Source organism: Eutrema salsugineum, unplaced genomic scaffold (assembly GCF_000478725.1).
Source record: "Eutrema salsugineum unplaced genomic scaffold, Eutsalg1_0 scaffold_10, whole genome shotgun sequence".
In the NCBI taxonomy this organism is placed as follows: Eukaryota; Viridiplantae; Streptophyta; class Magnoliopsida; order Brassicales; family Brassicaceae; genus Eutrema; species Eutrema salsugineum.
In genome coordinates, this window is record NW_006256908.1 from 5272355 (window position 1) to 5298433 (window position 26079).

General features: G+C 37.7%; 4 protein-coding genes across 6 annotated transcripts; 3 read left to right on the forward strand and 1 right to left on the reverse strand.

Annotated features, from left to right (window-relative positions):
- Positions 1 to 2563: 2563 nt before the first annotated feature.
- On the forward strand, positions 2564 to 5739 carry LOC18026906 (F-box/kelch-repeat protein At4g38940). Its single transcript, XM_006410011.2, has 2 exons — positions 2564 to 3077; positions 5543 to 5739. The coding sequence occupies exons 1-2, from the start codon at positions 2564 to 2566 to the stop codon at positions 5737 to 5739; spliced, it is 711 nt and encodes a 236-aa protein (XP_006410074.2).
- A 2013-nt stretch (positions 5740 to 7752) lies between these two features.
- On the forward strand, positions 7753 to 9431 carry LOC18026907. Of its 3 annotated transcripts, none has more exons than XM_006410012.2 (5): positions 7753 to 7948; positions 8177 to 8318; positions 8531 to 8742; positions 8836 to 8984; positions 9099 to 9431. In XM_006410012.2, the coding sequence occupies exons 3-5, from the start codon at positions 8559 to 8561 to the stop codon at positions 9369 to 9371; spliced, it is 606 nt and encodes a 201-aa protein (XP_006410075.1). In that variant the 5' UTR covers positions 7753 to 7948; positions 8177 to 8318; positions 8531 to 8558; the 3' UTR covers positions 9372 to 9431. The 3 variants fall into 3 exon arrangements, 2 of the variants coding, with proteins under 2 accessions (XP_006410075.1, XP_024003782.1); XM_024148014.1 differs by having other exon boundaries at positions 7803 to 7821; positions 8245 to 8318; XR_002896515.1 differs by lacking the exon at positions 8531 to 8742.
- Positions 9432 to 11576: 2145 nt separating this feature from the next.
- LOC18026908 (F-box/kelch-repeat protein At4g38940) lies at positions 11577 to 12650 on the forward strand. The gene has a single exon (XM_006410013.1). It carries the CDS (start codon positions 11577 to 11579, stop codon positions 12648 to 12650), a length of 1074 nt encoding a protein of 357 aa, XP_006410076.1.
- Positions 12651 to 12825: 175 nt separating this feature from the next.
- Positions 12826 to 18078, reverse strand: LOC18026909 (ubiquitin-activating enzyme E1 1). Its single transcript, XM_006410014.2, has 7 exons — positions 17931 to 18078; positions 17377 to 17741; positions 16833 to 17050; positions 15754 to 16548; positions 14480 to 15348; positions 13843 to 14275; positions 12826 to 13714 (listed from the first exon to the last, which is right to left on the reverse strand). Exons 2-7 carry the CDS (start codon positions 17723 to 17725, stop codon positions 13118 to 13120), a joined length of 3261 nt encoding a protein of 1086 aa, XP_006410077.1. The 5' UTR covers positions 17726 to 17741; positions 17931 to 18078; the 3' UTR covers positions 12826 to 13117.
- Between the last annotated feature and the right edge of the window lie 8001 nt (positions 18079 to 26079).

Here is a 26079-nt window from a genome sequence, read left to right on the forward strand (position 1 = left end):
ATTCTTTTACGACGGCATCTCAGAACGTTGCTGTCTCTGATACCAACTGTTGCAGCAGCTAGAAGCATAAAAGACAAGAAACAAGAGTTCTCAAGCTCTAAGTTTCTTATCGATATCTCTTGTAGTAAATCTGGAAGCAAAGCTCGGTTGACACAAGAGGTTGAGAAGAACTTCTCTTTCTTTATAAATAAAAAACCAAAGAACAATAGAGCTCAAGCTAGAGTACTTATACATCGTGAAATAAAACCCTAAATCTACGACGGTTAATTAATCGACGAAAAGGAAATACGTAAGTAATTAAAAGCCCAACGACAAACTTAAAACTTAAAACTTTAGCCCATAATGCTATATCAGATTAACATCCAAATTATTGTCACATAACTATAATAAATTTAAAGTTTTTTTTTCATGTGTGTACAATTATTTCAAATAAAATAAAAAATAAAAAATAGAGTTACATTTCACTTGAGCATTACAATATAAAAGAACCAAACAAATATCTAGAGTTACATTTCACTTGAGCATTACATTTCACTTGAGCATTACAATATAAAAGAACCAAACAATCTTAGAAACATGTCAACTGATTGATACTCGACACTTTTGAAAAACGAAGCACTAAAAATAGAGAAAAATGTTACATTATTAAGACGAATGAGTTGAGGTATCCGAGGTTGTGGACTTATAACAACCCAACTTGATCACAAAAGTAACAATTAGCTGATCAAGCAGCATTCAAATAGATTCAGTAAGCCTCAAAAAAGGAAGAGAGACTAAAATCACTGGCCTCGTGTGAGATCTTTCAGCTTTAATTCTAAATCAATTACTAATAATTCTAAATCAATTACTAATAAAGTTAAAACCTACGTTGCACGGAATCGCTCGGAAAGCTACGATTCTCGCTTCGGAATCGGAATCGGAATCGCACGGAATCGATCGGAATCATTGTGGAATCGCGATTCTGAAATTTTATCGTTTGAAAACGCTGAAGAATCGTTCAATTCCGAGTTGGAATCGTGTTTTTCGTGGTTGGAAGCGTTGCTGCAAACTTCGACTAAAATTATAGAAGAAAAAGATGATCTGTCATTACAATTTTGTTAGGCTTAATATATTTAAAGCCCATTAAGCCATCATTATCATTTTTTAATTTATTTTTAATATTATTTAATTAAACTAATTATTTGTTTAATATATTTCAAGCCCATTAAACCTATTAAGCCATACGCTTCCAACACATATCCGCTTCCTAAATTTTTTGAAAAATTCGCTTCCAAACGCTTCCGCTTCCGCGATTCTGCTTCCGATTCCATGCAGCTTAGGTTAAAACTATATGCCTCTAAGAATGTTCACATATGATTTAAAAGTCCAATTCTATTGGTCACATCAATACTTCAAATTAAGAAAAAATTTCAAAATTTTAAAATTATATAGTTAACAAAAAAAATTTTAAAGAAAATAAAAGTTGAAGCTATATGCCTTTAGGGATTCACATAAGATTTAAAAGGTCAATTTTATTAGTGCACCTCAATAACTAAAATTAAAAAAAAAATTATAAAATTATATTGTTAATACAAAACAATATAAAAAAATTGTTAATTAAAATTATTCTATTATTAATAACAGTTACAGCTATATTATTTTCAAGGTATCCACATCAACATTTAAAAATTCAATTTTATTCGTATATATATCAAAATTGTAAATTAAAAAAAGTTTTCTAATTATAATATTATGGTTAAAAAAAAAATAACAAAATAAAGAAATCTCTATTAACAACAAAAAAAAATCAACATGATATTAAATCTCCATTATCACTGTTTAAGTTATAAATTTAATTTATTATCTATAAACAAAAAAAAATATATGCTACTTATACAAGTTTAAGTTTTTTGATTTTAAAGCTTTTCACGTGAAATTTTAAATAAGTAATAAATATGATTTTTATTCATCTAGATTTTTTTTCACATATGCAAAATATATTTTTACATACTCTCATGTAATAAATTATGCAAAAATGATATAAAAACTTAGATTTTGTATATTCAATTTGGAATTACAATAGATTAATATAGAAGTTTTTAGTTTTGAGTTGTTCAATTTGTTATTTTATTTTTTAAAATTTGTATGTATTAAATTATACCGGTTTTACCTATATAGTTATAATTATAGGATGTAAAAATAAATATGATGAAACTGAATATAATCCTAAAAAATTATTAAAATAAATAAATACGATATATTCATTAAAAACAGATATAACGAGAATAAAAATAAACATGTTAAAAAAATTCATTCTTATTAGAAAGGATAACGTATAATTATTGAAAAACTATTTAAAAATTTACAAAATTAATTGACAAAAATACTCTCTCTCGTTTCTAAGCACTTCCGATCACTCGTTGCGTCCCGTGAGCTATACACAAGACGATCGTTGTTGGGCTGCACCGAACACTGTCTCTATGTTGTCCTCTTTAAGGGAAAAACCAAGGAGTACAAATGGTATATTCTCCGCCGGAAAGCCAACGGCAATCGCTGCTTCGTCCTTATCCCTTGGCTTTCCGCTATGCGTTACCGTGGAAGCTTTGTCCAAGTGGGTCCGAGGATATATATGTTTGGTGGGGATCAGAAGAATATGGGGTTAAGCATCGACTGCAGATCTCACACGGTACAAACCCTCCCAGGCATGCCTGTGCCCATGTCTGATACAATCTTTGGCATCATTGATAGGAGAATCTACATAATTGGATATTGCCATAATGATAGATTGAGGAAGGTGATGGTGGTGTTCAATACAGAAACACAGATGTGGGAGCCTGAGGTGATAAAGTTAGACAATGAGCTACGGAACACGTGGTTGTATGGTTTTGCGGTGATGGCTGATAAGATTTACATGAGGGATTATCGTTACAGCATTGTTTACGAGCCAAAGAAGAATAAATGGGAAACAGACGAGGTGCTGAATTCTAAGGAGTGGAAGTATGCGTGTGTAGGTGATGACTTATTGTACTACCACGATCGGTACGAGAACGAGATAAGAGCTTACGATCCAAAGCAAAAGTGTTGGAGTGTGGTGAAAGGTTTGGAAGAATCTTTGCCTGATACGACATATTCATGGTCTTCATACACTGTGAGTTATGGTGGGAAAATATTTTTGTTTTTCAATAAAATTAAAGAAAAAACATATGAGATTTGGTGTGCCGAGATTTCCCTGGAAAGACATCAAGGAGGAGAGATTTGAGGTAAAGTTGAGTGGTGTGATCAAGTTTTGACTGATGGGAATTTTAGTTCTGCAAATCCTCTAGCTGTAATGATTTGATTTAAGGAACTCTCTTCTCCTTAATATAACTTGTGTTTTGTTTTTTCATTATCCTAAAATCTCTTTTTGCTGATTACGTTTTATGTAAATGAAAATAGATGATTTAATTTGAGGAAAAACTAGTTTGTTTATTTTGAACGAAAAAGTATACCATCAACTCTACAGAATTCTTGATCTGGTTATCTGTTTCAGTTTGTTTGATCATCGACTCTGCCTCTGTTTTTTTTATCAACAAAATACAGTTGGTTGGGGGATATTTAGTTATATGTATTCAACCAAATAATACGTTTTTAAAATATGACATATTGTACATAGATTCAAAACAAAATCATAAAAATTTCACAATTTACATAAAAATTATTAGATTAATATCATAATATTTTTAATATATTATTAAAATATTAATGTATAAAATTTGCATCTTAATAAATATAATTGATTGCATATAATTTTTATCAACAAAATACCTACGCGTAGCGTGGATGCAAGATCTAGTGCTAATAAAAGTTGAAGTTAAATGTTTTCAGAGTGTCCACATTAGATTTTAAAAGACAATTTTATTTGTCCAAATCAATTTTCAAAATAAAAAAATGCAAATGTTAATATTATTGCTGAATCAGAAAATTAAAAAAGTTTACAAAATCTAATGTTATTGCTGAATAAAAAAATTATGTATAAATTTTTATTTGGTTCTACCTTAACACTGAAAATTAGAGTTTTCAAAAACTATTATTTTTAAAAATTTATAAAAATAAAGAATTTATATAAAAATAAAAAATAATATTATAATAGGAAAAATGAAATTGAAATTAGATTTTTAAACTAAATAAATAATTACAAATAAATTATTAAAATTTATTTACATATGTATACACACATATTTAGAGACTCCAACATTAGCATCCAATTTTTATCACATAATTATCGTGTATGGGATTTTTGGTTTTCGAGAAAGGCCAAAACAAAAAAATCGTCAGGGCCTAGAAAATACGATGGAGGTGTGTTCTCTGACGCTCAAGTCAAAAAACTGCTCAAAAAAGACCACTAAAAGCTGATCGGAGAGCAGAAAGAAGTCAGAAAACTTTGTGAAGAAAAATAGTCCGAGAGTTCTTGAGAAAGACAGGATCTGCTCGGGTCTTGGAGTGAGAATGTGATTTTTACGATGAAAAGAGAGAAAAATAAGAGTTTGTGAGTAAAGGAGCTCCACGGTTTTGTGAATCGCCGTAGAGGTGAATCGAAATGAAGTTACTGGAAAGGTGGTCAGAACTGTGTAGAATGCTTGAACTTAAGAACCACAAGTATTTAGAGAGATATTGTCTTAAGATGGCCAAGAGAGTGAACCCCTTTCCCGTAGGAAAGGGAAAATTATTTGTAGTAAGTTACCTGATCTGGGTTAGTATACCGGGTTGGCCCATGAATGGTAGATCAGATGAGCCGGCCCACAATCCAACTTGACTATATTCGAATTTTGTGAAGGCGTCACGCTTCTGATGGTCTCACCAACTTTCCTTGGCGTGTTTTTCTGTAACGAGATCGTTCCTTGGCGCATCCCTTTTGTTCTCAATGTATGAATTGTATCGGCAGCTCAAACGCGGTATGGCTCTTCACTGAGCCTCTGCGTTTCCCCCTGGCTCCTGCGAAAGGTCACTGTCACCTGACATACGTAAGAAAAATGCATTAAATATCATTCTTGTGGGTTTGTAAGGGTATGGGTAATTCAATCAGACTAAGGCATAATTATTGTCGAATGGAGGGATATATGAATAGTGTTCCCGTTTAAATGATTTACTAATACCTGGCATGGATCCCTAGATTCTGGGACCGGGAAGCCGTTGATGGAAAGCCTTGTTCTCCAGGTACCCGTGTGGGCCACTCTTCCTTATATCCTGAGCCTTTTAGATCACTAAGCTTAGGTTTAGGACATAGGGAATGTGACCTCTACTCCTCCTAACCACTCAGTTTCTGACTTCCTTGTATCTGACAACGTGGTCTACGCTATCAGACACGAGGAATCCGAGAACATGTGACTTATCGTGTCAGATCTCCCGAATCCAACCGGATTCGAGGCACGCTGGTATAAGCTTAGGCCGTATTAGGCTTTTTTCCTCCTTCACATCGGGCTTCCACGGCCATATCCCCACGCTCTTAGGGTACTTTTGTATCGTAGCCTCGATTACTCCAAATCAAATGGATGCCCCCATCTGAGGCCTCTTGTATTCCCTGCAGGTTTTATTCGACCTGTTAGGGTTCCGGATCACAGTGGTGATGATCACATGCTACTTCCGGTTAGTGCAGATTCCCGGTTACCCACTGATGTACGAACTATCTACGAGGCTTTTGATGCGGTCCCCGGTAGGCTCCCTTGCCTGGCTTTGGAGGACGGACTCCTACGAAGACTCCTTCATACTCGCTTTCTCAAATAATCTTCCCAGATTCCCCGTCCAGTGGAACTTCCCAGGTAGCTTCCTCTTACTCTTCAATATTTTCTTATTTTTTATTTTTGTTTTTTTATCTTGATGTGGAGTTAATTTTGCCATTTTCCGTTGCTAGTTGTCATGGGTGCGGGCCATAGCTTTTTTCCTGCTTCCCTCCTACAACTACCTCGTTACCTGCAGGATCCGGTCTTGCTACTCCATCCTTTGGTGGTGGGGACGTCGTCCCTGGTGGTCCCTTTTGGTCAACCACGAGAATGGGTCGGCCCACGATCCGATTTCACTGGATTCAAATCTTGTGATGACATCACGCTTTTGATGGTCTTACTAACTTTTTGGCATGTTATGTCTGTAACGAGACCGTCTCTTGACACGTCCTTTTTGTTCTCAGTGTACGAGCTGGGTCGGCGGTGAAGACGCTGTATGACTCTTCGCTGAGCCTCTGCTTTTCTCCTTGGCTCCTGTAAATGGTCATTGTCACCTGACACACATTAAATGTCATTCTCATGAGTTTGTAAGGGTATGGGTAATCAAATCAGACTAAGACATATTCTTATTGTCGAATGGAGAGAAATTTGAATAGTGTTCCCGCTTAAATGATTTACTCATACCTGGCCCGCATCCCTCGATACCGGGACCAGGCAGCCGTTGATGGAAAGCCTAGCTTGTTTTTTGGGTACCTGTGCTGGCTACTCTTCCTTATATCCTGACCTTTCCGGCACCGAGCTTAGGTCTAGGATATAAGAATGTGACATCTCCTCCTCCTGACCACTCAATTTTCAACTTCTTTATATGTGACAGCGGAGCCTACGCTAGAAAAGAAAATACGATTTGCAAAGCTAATTTTGGCTAACATATGAGCCGATGAATTACAAGATCGAAGTACATGTAAGAAAACACATTCTTCAAACTTAGTAGCCCACGAAAGGATGTCTGCATTAATGTTTTCGATGCTTGTATCAGAAGTTATTCGCCTTAGAATGTCAATCAAGACTTTGCAATCACTTTTAAATCCAACTCTTTTGAAACCCATACTCCAGCAATTCTGCATCGTTAATAGTAGAGCCTTTGCTTCCGCTTCATGGGGAGAAGATGCTCCATCCAAATTTGCAGATCTCCAATACTTTGGAATACTATAGTTATCCTTGACTACCTACCTAGAATTACACTTATACTTTTATATTTTTTTTCTTTGAAAAATATTGTATTCATCTTCTATATTATTAATATAAATCCAATTTTTTTAATGCATTTCTATATTCAATCGATTCAAAGACAAATCTGGCTCATTGTTATGAATCTCTTTTTTCTAAAACTATATACAAATTTCTGAGTGTAAAATTTATTAACCACACTTATTGCCTTAGAAATTAAAGTTTTACAAAACCCAAAAAAACCCAATTTATCGAAAGTCCAAAATATTACAAACCAGAAAACTCATATAATTGAACGAGAAAATTGAAATCAAACCAGAAAGTTGGTTGGAAAGAATTGATTGCAAAAGAACCAATACTACCAGATTAGTCGAGAGCCACAATAATTGTTGATCTGACAGAACAAATTATTGGTAACCTGCGGAATTGTGGAATTGCGTTTTTAAATGCGATTCTGCAAATATTTTGCCTATCAAGAAAATTCTGCTGAATAAAAAATAAAACACTAAAAAGCAGTTTGCGTTTTTTGCTTAACAAAAATACAAAAACAGAAGAATGAGCTTTGGCTTTGATTGGTAACTTTGCGGAATGACGGAATTGTGGAAAAAATTTTGCGGAATAGATTAAGCGACTTATAAGTTGCTTTTCTGCGGAATGACTTTTCCTTTGTATTTTTGTTAAAGCAAAAACGCAGTCTGCGTTTTTGTGTGTATTTTTTTATTACGCGGACTTTTGTTGATTGGCAAAAAATCTGCGGAATTATGTTAAAAACGCAATTCCGCCATTTTGCAGGTTACCAATCAAAGCCTTTAAGTAACTTATTTCATTCCGCAGGTTTTTCCTCATTCCACAATTATGGATTCCGCAAAACTGTTACCAATCAAAGCCATAGTCGCGATGATGAAGAGAGCCGCTTAAGGTTAGTGGTGATAGTGGTAAATCACCCATCTAGAAAACCAGAAGATCTGAGGCAAGCAACGAATTGGTTTCTCTGAGACCCAAAATCTCTCTCTCTCTCCTTCTTCCGCAAATCTTTGGATAAAGAGGTACAATGTCTCTCCGTTTCTCTTATTTCATTTGAACTTCTTCGATCCTTCCATGGTTACAATTTTGCTGATTTAGGAATGGATCTATGCCTTAGATACGTTTTCAGTAATTCATAGTCTTAAACGAATCACGTCAATAGATATCTGCTCGAATTCATATTATATATCATGGAGAAAGTTAAATCAAACCATGGAAAAAATTGATTGTAAACCAACTAATACTACCAGATTATCGAGAGCCAATGATTGTTGATCCGAGCAGAACAAAGTCACGATGATGAAGAGAGCCGCTTAAGGTTAGTGGTAAATCACCCATCTCGAAAACCAGAAGATCTGAGGCAAGCAACGAATTGGTTTCTCTGATAAAGAGGTACAATGTCTCTCCGTTTCTCTTATTCATTTGATCTTCTTGGACACCATATCGATCCTTCCTCGGTCAGAATTTTGCTGATTTAGGAATGGATCTATGCCTTAGATACGTTTTCAGTAATTCATAGTCTTAAACGAATCACGTCAATAGATATCCGCTCGAATTCATATTATATATATTTCTTCCCACGACTTTCTGGCAATATGTGACAGTGAACTTCAAGTGTATCTTTGGGTTTGAATGAAGGCGGCTTGTGTTCTTTTGGCATTTTGCTTTTTTTTTGTCTTTGGAGGAGGAGCTTCTAAATTGGCTTCCCCTAAGAATCCAGAGGAGGTAGTCCGATTCCCATTGAACAGGAAACCTAGGATTTTACTCCAGTTGGCCCCTCATGTTTCTCACAAGATTAAGCTAACTGTGACCGGAGGCACGTATATGAATCATCCTTTTTTGTTCCTTTGTTTGATAAAAATTACCACGATTAGGATATGAGATGTTAATCAACTGATGTTCCATATAGGTTGTGCAAACGCATCCGGTGACTACAAGTGGCTTAGCTCAGACGTGACGGTTGTGGCTATGTCATCCTATGGGGTTATCCAGGCAAAGAGCCCTGGAATATCCACTGTCAAGGCTGTGTCGACTTGTGATCCTCTGAATTTTGATGAGGTGATTGATCATCATCCTTTTGCATCATTATGAATTGTCAATTACCGTTTATATATTTTTTGTTTGATAATAAATTACCATTACCATTTATATTTCTTGTTACATTATGTGTAGATTGTTGTAAAAGTTTTCGCAAGTCAGGATCTCTGCTATGACATGGATGGTATGGAACCCATGGTGGACAATGACCAACCGGAGGCAAGCTATTTCTCCATGCCAAAATTTCAAACGGAGCAATGCTTTAACTTGATCATGCTATTAGAATCTCTCGCTACTTTTACCATTATTATATTATACAATCGTTGTTTGAAAAAGCGTAAAAATCAGCACTCTAAAAAGCGGTACAGGCGACCGCTTAGGCGACGTTTAGGCGCTAGGTGGCCATAGATTTGATTATTAATTTGTAGACATTCGAATGAGGCGTGTTATACTGTCCTATGAAGTCGCTAATTGACTATTATCTAATTTTCATTTTTGCTTGTTTAATTATAATTTAAAAATATTTAACTCAATAATTTAGAAGTTTTTATTAAATTATTACATTAGATTATCTGCGCGTCCATACACGATAATATTTTATCAACTTAATATATTAAAATAAATTTTATAATAGAACTTAAAAAAACTATAAACCCTGTTTATTTTGATCGAACATAAATTTTTCAAATTTTTTTTATCCATGTTAGATGCGAGCGACAACTTTTATTTATTGCCCTCTTATATACTAGGTTTTTCACCCACACTTATAAAATTATTTTGCTAAAGAATTAAATGCAACCAATTATATTTAATTTGTGAGATTTTATTAAAACAGAGAAAAGAAAGCGGGCTGAGACTCTTGAAATATTGGGTAAAATTTACTCGGACATGTTTTTGGTGAGTTTGTTAGGTAGAAAAGAGAAAAAATGTAAAAGTTTAGGGTATAAATGTTTCATGGTTTAGAAACTGCCATGGAATGGTGAATCATAATCGTATGTTGACCACTTTTATGGATTATTTTTGAATGTTTTTTAAATACTTTTTATTTTTTGTAAGTATTTTTATTATAGTTTTCTAGTATTTATAGTATAAGTCTCTTTTCAGGAAATTTAAACAAAAGCTTTGCAAATTGGATAAAAGACCATATTTTTTGCTCAGAGTCAAACTGTCGGATTTTTACCCTCAAATGAAAACCTTCTGACCGTCTGATACAGCTCTAATTTGGATATCTTATAGATGGATTAGCTAGCTTTCCAGCATAGCTAACATGAGAACAATCCAACAGTTCAATCAAAAGTTATGTGAATATCAGAAAGTCCCATCAAGCAGTCGGCAAGCCTTCTAGACTCCCACCAACACATGTTCCCCCATGGTCGCAGACCTCTTGACCGCAGAGAATGGGTGTCCAACCCCAAAAGCCCAATTTCAAGTTCAATTGATTTTTGTCTTGCGAGAAGTCTTAAGTGACGACAAACGTCTTGAAGACTTATAAATACTTGTGTTAAGAATCTTTAGGTTAGGTTTTAGTTTAGTTGTGTTGAGATTTTGAACGATTTTAATGTATAATCACCATATGATTAAAAGGCTAAACCATTAGTTGAGCTTGGTTCTAAAGAAAAAAACAACAAACAACCAACAATCTTTTAAACATGTATAATTTAATAAAATACTTAGAAAACTAATCGGACAGTTATAATAAATTCGATACAGTAAACAATAATTAGAATACTATCATATTTCAAAAATTATTTAGTTATATATTTCAATATTTATATCATTAGTCTTTTGTAACTAAGTATACATCTCGTTTAAAAACACATTAGAGCTAACAATTAAAAGTTAATTCTAATCATGCGTATAGGGCGGGTCAAAATCTAATATTACCATTAAAGTAGGAGTATGAAGATACAAAAAACGATTAAACTGAACCCTATCAAAAGCCTTAGTGAATATAGCAGCAACAAATTTTGGGATCATCATGAAATAAAGAACCAAACGGCTTATTTGCAGACTGTAATTATAGACCTAGGGGGAGATCATGTACATTCCTTTTGATTCGTAAGAAAAAATAGCTACAAATTTAATTAGTGAGCCAACCTCTTGTTCTCTCGCAAATTTTCATTCACTATATACAAGAACATTTCTGTTTTAAATTTTGGATAAATCTTCAAGAAATCCTAAATATTTGTCACAACGCTCTCCGTAATTTGAGATATGCTTCCTGAACTTGCCTGTTTTTTTTTTTTTTCATTAGTAAAATAGAATAATTAATTACAAAATATAATTCTCCTATAGATAAAAGGAAAAGGAACTCGATTAGAAAAAGAAAAGGAAAAAGGTAGTCTATATATAACAGAAGAAAAACAAAAACAAAAGGTCGCGTTCTCGTTATCATCTCTCGAGCTCGAATTTTTTCTCGTCGTCACCAACCCAAACTACTTCTCTAATCTTCTCTTAGACCGGTCGGGCCTTGGCATCATCCTGAATAACTTCTGCATGCATGTTCTAGATTCGGAGGAATTTTATCGGAAGTAGGGATGCGCTCTCTGTCTCGGTGATCGGATATTTGAGCCTACTATTAGGGTTTTGCACTTTCCTCGCCAAATTCTACACATGTTTTATAAAATTAGTACAAAGAAGACGCCATTGTCGTCCCTGATTATGTCACTTCCGGAAGATGTTATCATTGATATCTTAGCGCGTGTACCGAGATGTGACTATCCAAAACTCTCCCTCGTTTCAAAGCACTTCCGATCACTCGTTGTATCCCCTGAACTATATGCGAGACGATCCTTGTTAGGCTGCACCGAACACTGTCTCTATGCTGTAATCTTTAACAACGAAACCAAGGATTTCCATTTGTATATCCTCCGCCCGAAAAACAACGGCAATCGTTGCTTGGTCCTTATCCCTTCGCTTCCCACTATGTGTTATGGTGTAAGTTTTGTCGCTGTGGGTCCGAGGATATATATGTTTGGTGGGGACCAGAAGAATATGGCGTCAAGCATCGACTGCAGATCTCACATGGTGCAAACCCTCCCAAGCATGCCTGTGCCCATGTCTTTTACGATCGCTGGCAGCATCGACGGGAGAATCTACGTAATTGGATATCGCGATTACAATAGATGGAATAATGTGATGGTGGTATTTAATACAAAAACACAAATGTGGGAGCCTGAGATTATAAAGATAGACATTGAGCTACGTTCCATGTGGAGCAAGTGGTCGTATGGTTGTGTGGTGATGGCTGATAAGCTATACATGAGGGATGATAAGAACAGCTTTATTTACGACCCAAAGAAGAGTAAATGGGAAAGGGACGAGAGGTTGAATTCTAAGAAGTGGAAGTGTGCATGTGTAGTTGATGACGTATTGTACTACCACGATACGTACAAGAACGAGGTAAGAGCTTATGATCCAAAGCAAAAACGTTGGAGTGTGGTGAAAGGTTTGGAAGAGTTGTTGTCTGAGACGACAAATTCGTGGTACTCGGATATTATGTGTTGCGGTGGGAAACTGGCTTTGTTTTTTCCTAAAATAATTATCAAAACTAAACAAAATGAGGTTTGGTGTGCGGAGATTTCGCTTAAAAAACACCGAGGAGAGATTTGGGGTAGAGTTGAGTGGTATGATAATGTTTTGACTGGGAATTGTTGCGTAACGAAACCTTTAACTGTTATGGTCTGATGCATGAACTCTCCTTCATATAACTTGTGCTTTTTCTTTATATAAGGTTGTCTTTTTTTTATATTCGTTTTTTACATCATTGATACAATTGATACAGAGAGAGAATAAGAGGATCATTGTTTTGTGGTTATTCTGAGGAAACACTTATGTATGGGAAAATGGAAAACTCGGGATATGATCAAACATGTTCAGATGGTGAAGCGTGGTATTAAACCATGCCAGGAATTGAACATATTTTTAAAAAACCACTTTAAAGAAATAGAAGGAGAGATGATCAAATAGAATTGGGTCTCTATCCCCAAGTGAAAATCATTTCATCAGCCAGAAGCATCCGAAGAAAAACGGTCTTCAAAAGGCAGATGCAGATAAAAGAGACACAAAAACAAACACACATTTGCTCTCACAAAGAGTTTCAGCTTCTTCTTCTTCTCTGTTTTTTTTTTCTTTTATTATTGTTTGATAAATTCTCACCTGAAATAGATTGAGACGAGAGGAATATCAACGTCATTGTCATCTTCATCCTCACAAGCCACCACCACATCAAGATGGCGACGATAAGGCGGCAACTCGACTTTGGCGATATCCCGAGCGAGATCAACCACTTTCTTGTCCATCCTCTCCTTGTGCCTCGGGAACATACTGTTGAACAGAAGACAGCTTCCACATGAGATGCTGTACGCGCTAAGCCCTTTGTCCTCCAGCCACTGCAACACCTCACGCAGAGTCGGGTTTCCTCTAAGAACCCATCTGTCCCAAACAGTCCAAGCCATGTCTCTGTGCTTCACCACCTTTGGAGGAACTGGCTCAGCCATGGAGAAGAGTGGAAGCGCCAGGTTGGCGAACGTGTTTCTGTAGTCTTCCACTTTGTGTCCTCCATCAAGAACCTTGTAGAGCTCGAGACAGACCAGACCAGTAGCCATGGCTGTTGAGGTCGCAATGGCTGGAATGATTCTCCCTGCAATGAACTTTGCTTTCAGCTTGTCGACTTCAGGTATGCTGTAGTTCCTCGCCCTCATGTTGGCAAGACCCGCTATCACGTCCATGTGATAGTTTGTATCATCATCCTAAATAAACAAAACATGATACAAAACACAAAATTTCAAAACAATTTGCCCAGAACGTACTTTTCGACATGTTACTTTCAATTGCGATTATATTTCACGAGTCGAGTCAGTGAGAGAATATAATTTACCTTTTCGAACTGAATTGGTTTCATCCTGAAATCTGGAGACAAGTTATGCCTACACTGCTCGAGCTTAGCAATGAGGTCGTTGATGACTGCAGCGTCGTCCACAGAGGCAGTGGTTAAAGTGGTGGCTTTCTCATCGGTCACAATCTTTGCATCTTTCCTTGGCTCAAAGTCTGGGACTATCACTCTGTCAACGGCTTCAGCTGCTTCCTTTGGGTTTTTGGTCCACTCAGGCACAGGGATACCAAACGTCTCTGCTCGTAAAATAGCAGTCGACGTGATGAAGTTAAGCAGGCTTGGGTCGGAAGAGGAGTACTGGAGCGGACGTGGAAATCTTTTAGGAGCAGACCAGAATGGAGCTCCAGTACTAGTCGCAGCATCTTCAGGAAATGTGTATATCAATTGCTTGACACGGTTAACAAAGTAATCCTCAAACCTGGTAGGATATCAAAAGAAACACATGTTATCAGGATGCCGATACCTGTTGAGAAATGATAATGCCTCCTAACAGTGTTCCTAAATATCGACTTTTAGTTTCAAAAAGATTTGTATCAACACATGAGTAAGATACCATACTCTCTTTCGTTCCATCATTACGACAAGAATACCATAAACCTAACTACTTAGAGAGTGTCAGTACCTCAGTCGAGCCCAGGTTAAGCAGTCTTGGAAGGTCTCACACTTCTCCTTTTCAAGGCACTCAACAATCCTCTCCAATGTGTCCCTCGCCTGAGCATCGCCAGCAGTCATCATTGAGTTAGTGTACTCAACCGGGCTAGAGAGATATGCATTCACTTCAGCGGGAGTCTTCTCAAGCAGACCCTCAAACTCAGAGCGAGCCCAAGTTAGACAGTGATCAATGTTATGTGGAAACGAATGGACTGTACACATGGGGGCCTGTTTCTCTGGTGGGTCCCTTGAAGCACCGTAATTTTCAGTTAAATGTGGAATAACCATCTGTGTGTTGCACTTTGCACCAAGAGTCCCGGACTCAAGGAGAGGCTTCTGGAAATACAAGCACCTAGAATCAACATAGAGCCTCGCATTGACATTATCAAGTGCATTGACGACAACAGTTAAGTTCTCCCAGAAGGCGTCGTCAAATACATTCTCAGTTTCAGCACCAACACGGTTTTGCAGGGCCTCAATGTTGAACTTGGGGTTTATAGCTGCAGCAGCGGAAGCAGCAACTGTGGATTTAGCCTGCCCAATGTTCCAGTCACGGAATAGAAATTGGCGACTGAGGTTACTCTTCTCAATTATATCATCATCTGTCACTGTTAGTTTCCCCTGGCTTCCACATGAAACTCCCATCAGAGCCATATTTTTCAAGAACTCGCAGCCAAGAGCACCAGACCCTACTGTGAAAACTTTAGCATCTTCGAGTTTCTGCTGGAACTTTGCCCCAAATACAGATATTTGGGCATCATACCGGCTGTTCCTTGGTGCAACGTCACTCGAATCCAGAGGTTCAGAAGGGAGTGACTCCACTGAATCAAAGTAGAAAAACTGATAAAGAAAATGAGAAGCTCTGCATTAGGTCCCATTATGAAACTAGAAATAATATACATGTTGTCCAAAAAGAGTTAGCAACTTTATCTTCCCGCAAAATAAACAATAGAAAATGGGAATGATACATGTTCATTGATGTTCATTTTTTCATTAGGACTCCTGTTTGTTACTTTAAGAAACTATTGAAGATTTCTATTTCTTTATTAACTCTTCTAAGCTGCTTTTTTTGTCGGGTTAGGCCAAGGGAGGGATCTTAGTTCTCTTGAGTTTTGTTCAATTTCTGAACTTGTTAAGGTTTTAATGAAGAAAGCATTAAGTTTTATGTTTTTGTGTTTGCAATTCTTAAATTGGCATGTAAAGACTAAATATGTATTCCCCAAGAATGTGGAAAAGAAATATTACCTGAAAGAGGGGATGGAATTTTCCAGAGCAAGCTTTAACAACCTCCTGTCCAACAATACCGCCAAACATTGCAGCCATGGGATTCAGGACAGCCTTGGCTCCAAAGGAAAAGTGTCGTAGAAGCTTATGGTCGACATTCTCCACCTTTAAATCACCCTGTCCGGTATTGATTGCTGTGGCAATGGATATAAGCTGCTGAGCGTCTGCCTCTGAGCCAGCAACAGGAAATCGGCCAGCTTCAGATGTAAACCGATCCAGTGCCTGGAATGCTAAGTGAAGGAGTGGAGGCCGATCAAACTTCGAGAAATCACTAAATAGAAAATCCCCTGGATCTTTAAGCGCTTCCCTCAACGGCTTGAATTTCAGTAACTTTGGCTGTTTCACCTGAGTGACAATACCACCCTTCACATATGTTCCATAGCCTGACGTGTCCTCTTCAAGGGTGAATGAATATGGCCGTGCACTTTTTATCTTCCTTGGTTTCCCATCATTCAATTCCGTCATACCCTCAACTTCAGAGAAAACGACTAGGTCACCGTCTTCAAATTCAAGTCTCTCATCGTCAACACAGGAAATAAATGCTTGATTCTCATTTGAGATGGATGCAATGATGCCTGTGTGTGGTTCCTCTCCATCAACATCGAGAACTGCAAATTCCGGACCAAAATCACAAAACACGGAGCCAAAAAGACCCCTGACATCAGCCCTGACAAAAGCGATAGGAGGCTGATGGCTGTGGCAATAGTCATTAAATTCGATAGCTCTATCCAAGCTAATGTCAGAGAAAACAACAACCTGTTTCACGAGTAAGTAGATGTATCAGCGTCAATCCAGCCAACAAGAACGACACATATGAAAGGTGTACACCAATCTTCTATATCAATACTAATAAATAATAGAACCAGACTAACACCGAAGACAACGCAACTCTTTCTTTGAGATACGCAACGATTTCCCATTCCTATTGACTATGGTAACAATCCAGTGGCAAAGTTTTCATAACTCAAAAGTTTATCCAGTATACAATATATTGAGACCAGATAAAACCAACGACAAGAAAAAATGAGTTGTCTACCGACCTGGAAACCAGAAAGAAGCTCTTTGGTTAAGCTTGTGGTCAAGCTAGAGACAACCACAGCATTGTTAAGATCCTGTAACTTCTGAACAGAAGCATCCGCCCTGTTCTTGCCAATATCATCCTCAGAGAAAACAAAGTTGCTTGATAAGTCCCATAGCTCAACCACACTTTCATCATGCAGAGTCACAGACTTCACACCAGCAAGAATAAGATTCTTGGCTGAAACAACCGAAAAAAAAAAAGAATGAAAAAGGATATTTAACATGCATAGTTGAATACTGGAATCCTCAGTATACTCCACGAAGGAAGATAACGTAACTAGAGAAACAAATCAAGGAACATCGGAAGCTACTACGACTTCGATGTCGAAGAATACTAAAAATCAGGAGAACAAAAACTTAACAACGAGAGAGTAAAATCAACTAGTCTCGACTGATGAATACACAGTTCTTCACAGTTTCTAATTAGGACGAAAACAATATTATATTCAAAGCAGAAGGACGAAGGACACAACCATAGCATGAAAGAATCAAAGAAATACATACCAATCTCGGCTCCAAGGCCGTGCATCCCCGAGATGAGAACGTTCGAAGCAAAAAGACGCCTCATCGTCTCACGCCCGTACACGGCGAGCTGCCTGCTGTGCAGATCTTCATCGATCTCCTGACGGTTGGAATTACCAAAAGCCATGTCGCGATGCTGGTCGACGCTATCGCCGTTAAATCCGCTGCTACTGCTGCTACCAGAAGCTACGACCGAAGACTTATCAGAAGCAGTAGAATCAGTGATATCGATACGGCGTTTCTTAATCGGAGAAGAAGCTAAATCGGAACTGATGCTTTTATCGATGTTCTCGTTAGCAACAAATGCTTCACTAGCTCGCTTGTGAAGCATAAAGTGATGGAAAAACCTGGAGAAAACGTAAGAAATCCCCATGTAAATAAAAACTAGATAACAGATTGAAACAGCTTCAAGCATAAAGAAATAGACTCGAAAAACAAAAGAATCCGATCAAAATCGGAAGCGATGAGACTGAAATACCTAACCCTAGTCTGGAATTGATTCTTCGGAAACGAAGAGAAGCAAGACGAAAACGTACCTTTGAGGAAAACAGACGAGAGAAGATTGGAATCGAAGAAGGAAATGAGATCTGAATGATTATTGAAATAACGAAAATTGCAAAATCTCAAGATTTATTTAGAGAGACGCGATTGTGGAAAACGAAGGAAAAGGGGTTCGGTTGGAATGGGAAGGGGGTGGAATCTAAAATGACTAAGCGACGTCGTTTTGAGTTAAGCTTTGATTTTTCCTTCTTCTCTGCGTGATTGTGACGGCAATTCTCTGACCGATCCGGTTTAGGTCGGTCAAACATTATTGGAACGTTCCAAACTTCCAATGAATCTGTACATCCCAAATAAATATACGTGGAATTTTTCAGAATTTTTCTTCTGTAAGAAGCTACGCGAATTGAATGACGTGTTATAAATTAAGTATAAAATAACTAGATATTCTACAACTTATAAATAAAAATATTTTCAGGGTACAGTTACATTAATGGAGCAATTTTCCAACTATATAAATCAAAATTTTAAAAGAATTGTGCTTGAGCAAATGAAAAGTTTTTCTAAATTTTATGTTTTTCCTAAAAATATATCTTTAAATGCCTTAAATCTATAAACTAGATCTATTTAGTGCAAAAGAATGTAATTACCAAAAATAACACAAAACATATGTAGCATGATGACTGTATATTTTTTCCATACATTTCTGTTTTTTTACCATGTCAAATTTAAACTTGGCAAGAATGTCGTAATTATTATTGCCTAGAAAATATTTAAATATAGAGCCCAAACTATATAAAATGTGTCTCGACAATATGGCCCATTTTTCAAATTAGTATTTTGTATGTATGGGCCCAGTTATGAGCCTATTTTTTCTCGCGTCCTAGTAATTTCCAAAATAATTCCTTTCGGCTTTTGCATTTGTCAAACAAAAATTCATTAATAAACAGAGCAGTGTGTGAGCTTTTTCATGAATAGTTTTTACATAATAATAATACAATTGAGAAAACATTTCATTGAATTGATAATAATATTGACAAAAGAAAAAATTCTTCGATTGTTTCCGGTAAGTATTACTAGCTAACATGACATGCATGTATTCTATTCTTTCTTTTTCTTCGTAATTTATTTTTAGGATAATAATTTCGTAAACTCAATGATCATTTGAATTCTTGTTCTTCTTGTTTTACTGTGTACGCTAATGGTTTATTGAGTAGTAAAATGGTTCATCAATTTGCGGAGCGGATACTTAGATTACATCGTAACTCCATAAACTTTTATAGTTTCCGATTGCACTCTTTTGTGATCATATCACACTCACCACTAATTGAAAAACCGATCAAGATTTTATCATTTTCCGAATATAGTACTTAACTTATTAGTAAATTTTTGGAATGCCAAATACATTGTGTAATGATCTCAAAGATATATACACTAAACATCTATATGTTGTTTTTGATAAAAGTTTCCTTATTTCCCAAACTCATTTATTACACTGCAATTCACATAATGTGATTTTATCGTCGCGTGTTTCAAAAATCACAATTGTCTGAACTAAACTCTAGTATCATTCTGTAATGTGCTCTCTCTACACACTTTTAGGATTGCATGTCGTGTCGACCCAAATATATTTTTTTTGTTATTGCCCGCATAATTCTGAAAGATCACAAAAGACTTTTTTGTTAAATCATATCACGTTGTTAACACTTAGTGCAGAGTCTATAAGTCATTCAGAAAAACTTCTGGCTCCATCAGAGTTTTCGATGAGTGGGCTTAAGATTGAAGACCACTCAAGCTCATCTTCCTCAAACAGAGTCCTGCAAAGGTAACAAAGAAGATAAAGAACAAGATGAGTCAAAAGTAGTCAACAATACGGAAATGGCAGCTAATACACTCCAACTGCAGAATCGGTTCACCTTGTTATCAGTGTGTGGATGATTGTAATGACCCTTGTGACCCTTGTCGTTTTTCTTTCTAGGTTTTGTGTGTATCCTCTATATAAGAGGTGTGCGAGACTCTGTAAAACCTAAGTTTTTAATCAAGCATAAAGTTTAAGTCTTTTTCGGTTTTCAAGCTTGTTCTCTACTTTCATGGTATCAGAGCGCAGAGCTCATCCTCGGCGACAACAATGGCAAGCGACGCGCAGATTCAATCAACCCCTCCCGGTTCTGAAAACTCTACCCCAAATCCGACTCCAGCAGCTCCTGTTCGAGTTGCACAGGACCAGGATCGAGCTGCTGCAGCTGCATATCGAGTTTCGAATGCGCCAGTCTCGTCGACTCCACCACCTTTTGGAGCTACAACGTTCCATCCATCTCTGCAGCCGGTTTCTCAGACACCTGTCTCGTCACCTCTGAATATCTCCCTCCCATTTTGTGACTTTAAAGCTCTCTGCTTCCACTTACCTTATGTGGAAGTCTCAAATGGAAATCTGGTTGTCAAGTCAGCGTCTTTTGGGTCATGTCACGGAACCACAACTGTTCGTTTTGGGTCAATGCTCTCCGATGTTCCGAATCCAGAACTCATGGTCTGGCTTCAGAATGAACAATATGTGCTTGGTTGGATTTTTGGGTCGCTTTCTGAAGAAGCCTTGCATTCTGTCTTTGGCCTACGTTCTTCTCAAGAGGTATGGCTTTCCCTAGCTCAATAATACAACTGGGTTTCTCTCACTAGGAAGCTAGACATTCAGAGTCGTATTCAGACCTCTGTGAAGGGTTCTCGGTCTCTAACTGCGTATCTGAGTGAGATTAAAGATTTGTGTGACCAGTTAGCCTCTATAGGAGCTCCAATATCTGAACAAGAGAAAATCTTTGGTGTTCTTCATGGGTTAGGACGAGAATATGAGTCTATTGTCACCTATATCGAGAACTCAATGGACTCTCACTTCAGCTTGTCTTTTGAGGATGTGGTTCACAAGTTAATGGGTTTTGAAGACAAGCTGCAAAGCTATGCTACTACGGTTGACTCTGTGACTCCTCACCTTGCCTTTCAAGTTGAGAAAACTGAGGACTCCTCTGCTCGTTCTGGAGGCTATTCCAACTTCAGCAGCAACAGCAATAACACTCAGAGTGCTCGTGGTGGTTTCTCTAATGGAGGAAGGGGCTCTAATCAAGGATCTTTCCATGGTCGTGGGTCTTACTCTACTCAAGGCAGAGGCTTTCAGCAACAGTTCACCTCTAATAGTTCTTGGCCCACATGTCAGATATGTGGAAGGTATGGTCATTCGGCCTTCAAATGTTACAATCGTTTCGACAAGAACTATGAACCTCAGGATGTTCAGAAAACTCTCATTGCAATGAGGATATCCGACCCTTCTCCAGCTCAAGGCACTGAATGGTATCCGGACACAGGAGCAACCACACACGTCACCAACTCAGTCTCTCAACTGCATCAAGCTCAGCCATATGCAGGAAATGATTCGGTGATGGTTGGTAATGGGGACTTTCTTCCGATAACACACATTGGTTCCACCGGTCTGTCTACCTCTCAAGGTATCATTCCTCTCAATGATGTTCTTATCTGTCCTGGTATTACTAAGTCCTTGTTGTCTGTGTCAAAGCTAACATCTGATTATCCCTGTGAGTTCATCTTTGATTGTGATTCTGTGGTGGTAAAGGACAAGAGAACAAGACAGATGCTAGCTCGAGGCAGTAGATATGACGACTTGTATGTGCTGGAGAACCCACAGTTCATGGCCTTCTATTCACCACGACAACAAAGCACCAGTGCTAAAGTGTGGCATCAGCGACTTGGGCATCCCAATAAGGAGATTCTTCAGCATCTTGCAAGTAGTAATCTACTAGTCATGAATAAGGCTAACTCTCGTTTGTGTGAGGCATGCCAGTTGGGAAAATTCACTAGACTTTCTTTTGTTCCTTCAGACTTTGTAGCTTCACGTCCCTTAGAACGTATTCACAGTGATTTATGGGGTCCTTCACCTGTAATTTCGAACCAGGGTTTTCAATATTATGCAATCTTTATTGACAACTTCTCTCGTTTTACATGGTTCTATCCTCTCAAAAGAAAGTCTGATTTCTACTCAGTGTTTATTACCTTCCAAACATTTGTTGAACGCCAACTGCAGCATAAGATTCAGATCTTTCAAAGCGATGGAGGGGGTGAGTTTACGAGCACTAAGTTTCTGACTCATCTTCAACAGTGTGGTATTAAACATCTTCTTTCTTGCCCACACACGCCTCAACAGAATGGCTTGGCAGAAAGAAAGCACATGCACATCACCGAGATGGGTCTGTCGATGTTATTTCAAAGTAAAGTTCCACAATACTTGTGGGTTGAGACTTTCTTTACTGCTTGTTTCCTTGGAAATCTCCTTCCCTCTTCAGTTCTCTCTGATAAGCTAAGTCCCTTTGAGAAGCTGTATGGTAAAACTCCAGTATATTCTTTACTCAGAGTCTTCGGATGCTCATGCTATCCGTATCTCAAGCCTTATGCAAAGCATAAGTTTGATCCCAAGTCCTTACATTGTGTCTTCATTGGTTATAATGAAAGGTATAAAGGATATCGATGTCTTTATCCACCCACAGGCAGAGTATTCATCAGTCACCATGTGCTCTTTGATGAGTCTGTCTTTCCATTTGAAACCAAGTATAGTGCCTTTCAGTCCATACCTTCGGTTGGTCTCTCTACATGGGGATTGGTTTCTGCATCTCCAGATTCTACAGTAAGTTCAGAGTTCTCTGCATCAGAGTCTCCTACGAGTGGTGTGTCTACTGTTCAAGATGTTCCCTTGCCAAGTGCTGATGCTCATGCTCTATCTCTTCTGATTATGACCTCTTCTAATGCAGGTGATAGTTCTGTGTGTACGGCGGGCTTAGACCCCGTTCATATTGGCAACAGCTATTCTTCCTGCATCAGGAGGGTCAGAATCCTCAACAAGTACACAAAGCTCACGGAGCTCTACATCAGCATCTCCTCTTTCACCACTGACTCTTGACTCACCAGCTGCAGATGTCTCGGATATGTTGACATAGAGTGTAAATGTTCCTTCTGTTGGGAATGCACATTCTATGGTTACAAGAGCAAAAGATGGGATTTTCAAACCAAACCCTCGATATGTTCTTTTCACTGTCAAGACAAACTATCCAGAGCCCAAGACAGTAAAATCAGCTCTTAAAGATCCTCTTTGGACAGCTGCTATGGGAGTTGAACATGGTACCTTACTGGAGACAAACACATGGGATCTTGTTCCTCCAGAGATCGCTGAAAACATCCTGGGCTGTAGATGGGTATACAAGACCAAATTTAAAGCAGATGGAAAGTCTTGACAAGTTAAAGGCTCGGTTAGTTGCCAAGGGGTATGATCAAGAAGAAGGAATTGATTTTTTAGAAACTTTCAGTCCAGTTGTTAGAACAGCTACGGTAAGGACAATTTTACATGTTGCTGTTACTCAAAAATGGTCTATAAGGCAACTTGATGTCCAAAATACGTTTCTACACAGTGATTTGAAAGAAGTAGTTTACATGAGACAGCCTCCTGGTTTTGAAGACCCTGATAAACCAGATCATGTCTGTAGACTCAAGAAGGTCATCTATGGGCTTAAACAAGCCCCTCGAGCTTGGTTTGATCGCTTTAGCACCTTCCTTATTGAGTTTGGCTTCGAATGCAGTATTCCTAATCCTTCACTATTCGTCTATATTAAGGGTTCAGATGTTATGTTGCTGTTGTTATATGTCGATGACATGGTTCTAACAGGTAGTAATGAAAAATTGTTGCAATGCTTTTTAGCTACATTGAACAAGGAGTTTCGAATGAAGGAAATGGGAGATCTACATTACTTTCTGGGGATACAAGCTCTCTTTCATGGAGATGGGTTGTTCCTGAGTCAGGAGAAATACACTCTTGATCTTCTTGTCACTGCAGGAATGTCAGACTGTGCACCAATGCCGACCCCATTGCCACTGCAACTTGATAAAGTGTCTGGACAAGATAAAGACTTCTCTGATCCCACTTATTTTTGGAGTCTGGCTGGCAAACTGGAGTACCTGACTCTTACACGTCCTGATATTCAGTTTGCCGTTAATCTTGTTTGTGAGCGAATGCACAAGCCAACCGAGGCTGATTTTAGCCTACTCAAACGCATACTGCGTTACTTAAAAGGAACCTTTCAAATGGGTATCAACTTAAGTTCAGATACAGACTCTACACTTCGTGCTTACAGTGATAGCGATTGGGCAAATTGCAAAGAAACAAGACGCTCTACAGGTGGTTTGTGTACTTTTATGGGATCAAATATTATCTCTTGGTCAGCTAAAAGACATCCTACAATCTCACGTTCAAGCACAGAGGCTGAATACAGAACAATGTCGATTGCTGCTACAGAGTTAAAGTGGCTGAGTTCTCTTCTTAATGCCATTGGCCATCCTCAACCGTCGTTGCCTGAGCTTTATTGTGATAATCTGTCTGCAGTCTACTTAACCGCAAATCCAGCTCTGCATTCACGCTCCAAGCACTTTGATGTTGATTTTCACTATGTTCGTGAACGTGTGGCGCATGGAGCTCTTGTTGTAAAGCATGTCCCAAGTCACCAACAATTTGCTGATGTCTTTACAAAATCCTTGGCTCAGCAACCATTCTACGACTTACGCTTCAAACTTGGTGTTGATCTCCCTCCAACCCCAAGTTTGAGGGGGTGTATAAGTCATTCAGAAAAACTTCTGGCTCCATTAGAGTCTTCGATGAGTGGGCTTAAGACTGAAGACGAGGCCCACGCACGGCCCACTCAAGCTTATCTTCTTCAAACAGAGTCATGCAACGGTAACAAAGAAGATAAAGAACAAGATGAGACAAAAGTAGTCAACAGTACGGAAATGGCAGCTAATACACTCCAACTGCAGAATCGGTTCACCTTGTTATCAGTGTGTGGATGATTGTAATGACCCTTGTGACCCTTGTCGTTTTTCTTTCTAGGTTTTGTGTGTATCCTCTATATAAGAGGTGTGTGAGACTCTGTAAAACCTAAGTTTTTAATGAAGCATAAAGTTTAAGTCTTTTTCGGTTTTTAAGCTTGTTCTCTACTTTCAGAGCCGCGCCTGAGATTTCTCTAATTACAAGCGAGAAAAAAATTGGCCTCTTAAAACTCTTCTTAATGCAGCTTAGCCCACAAATAATTGGCAAAAATAAGAAAAAATAACAGATATGCGCTTGGAAAGAATCGAATCCAGGTAAACCTCTAGCAAAACGTGATTTTACCTATTCACAAACCATTTCGATTAACTCAAACTCTAAAAAATTGGTCCCAAAAAATATTTAACTCTTCCGATCCTGAAACATATGCTTCATTAGCTTGTGCTCAGGCACGGCTCTGCCGGCTCTGCTTAGTGGATAGTAAACAAAGAAAGCAAGCAAGGTTTTTTGGTTAAAATTTATAGTGTTTGATATACTAATATAGCGTTATCGTGTGATAATTTTTCATAATATAATATCTATAAGAAATTAAAAATCTCGCTAGGTGTTAGTTGGACGTTAAAAAAAAATTAAACGATACTTTTAATACCGGTTTTTGACAGATTATATAAAAATCGCCTCAATACGGTCTGTTAACTGTTTAACAACGCCTATTTTTAGTCTAGAGATCTTTTATCAGTAAACATACAGATATGTGCGTGGTGGGTCTGGGTCATTAGCACCTATAAAAAGAAATAGAAAAAGAAGACGCACCAACCAATAATTTTGGTTTATTTGGCGTAATGGCTCTTCCCAACCAATTATTCGAATGAAACTAATCACTTTTTATTTTATCGTTCCTGATAATATTGTAGGGACTACGATGTTGACTTCTCTTTGCCATCTTAATTATGATAGTTTGATAGTGCCATATAATATTGTCATTATTGTGATCGGATACCGATAGTTTCACGCTCTACTTTCCATCAAAACTGATTATATTACGGAATTCAAATTAATCATACATAGGAGATGAAAATTACTACAGTTATATGTTGAGTTATAATATAAATTATAAGGTGTGCTTTGTTAAGAAATCAGTTACATATATTTTTACTGACATGTGTACACAAGACTGTCCTCAATTTCACAACTTAGCTAGATTCTTTAAACTGAAACTCCATTCGTTAGCCAGTATAGGTGTCTTCTTGTTTTTCTGGGGATCTACATTTTAAACTGAGTGGTGTGGACGTGTGGCATGTGTATTATATAGAAGTTAGCAA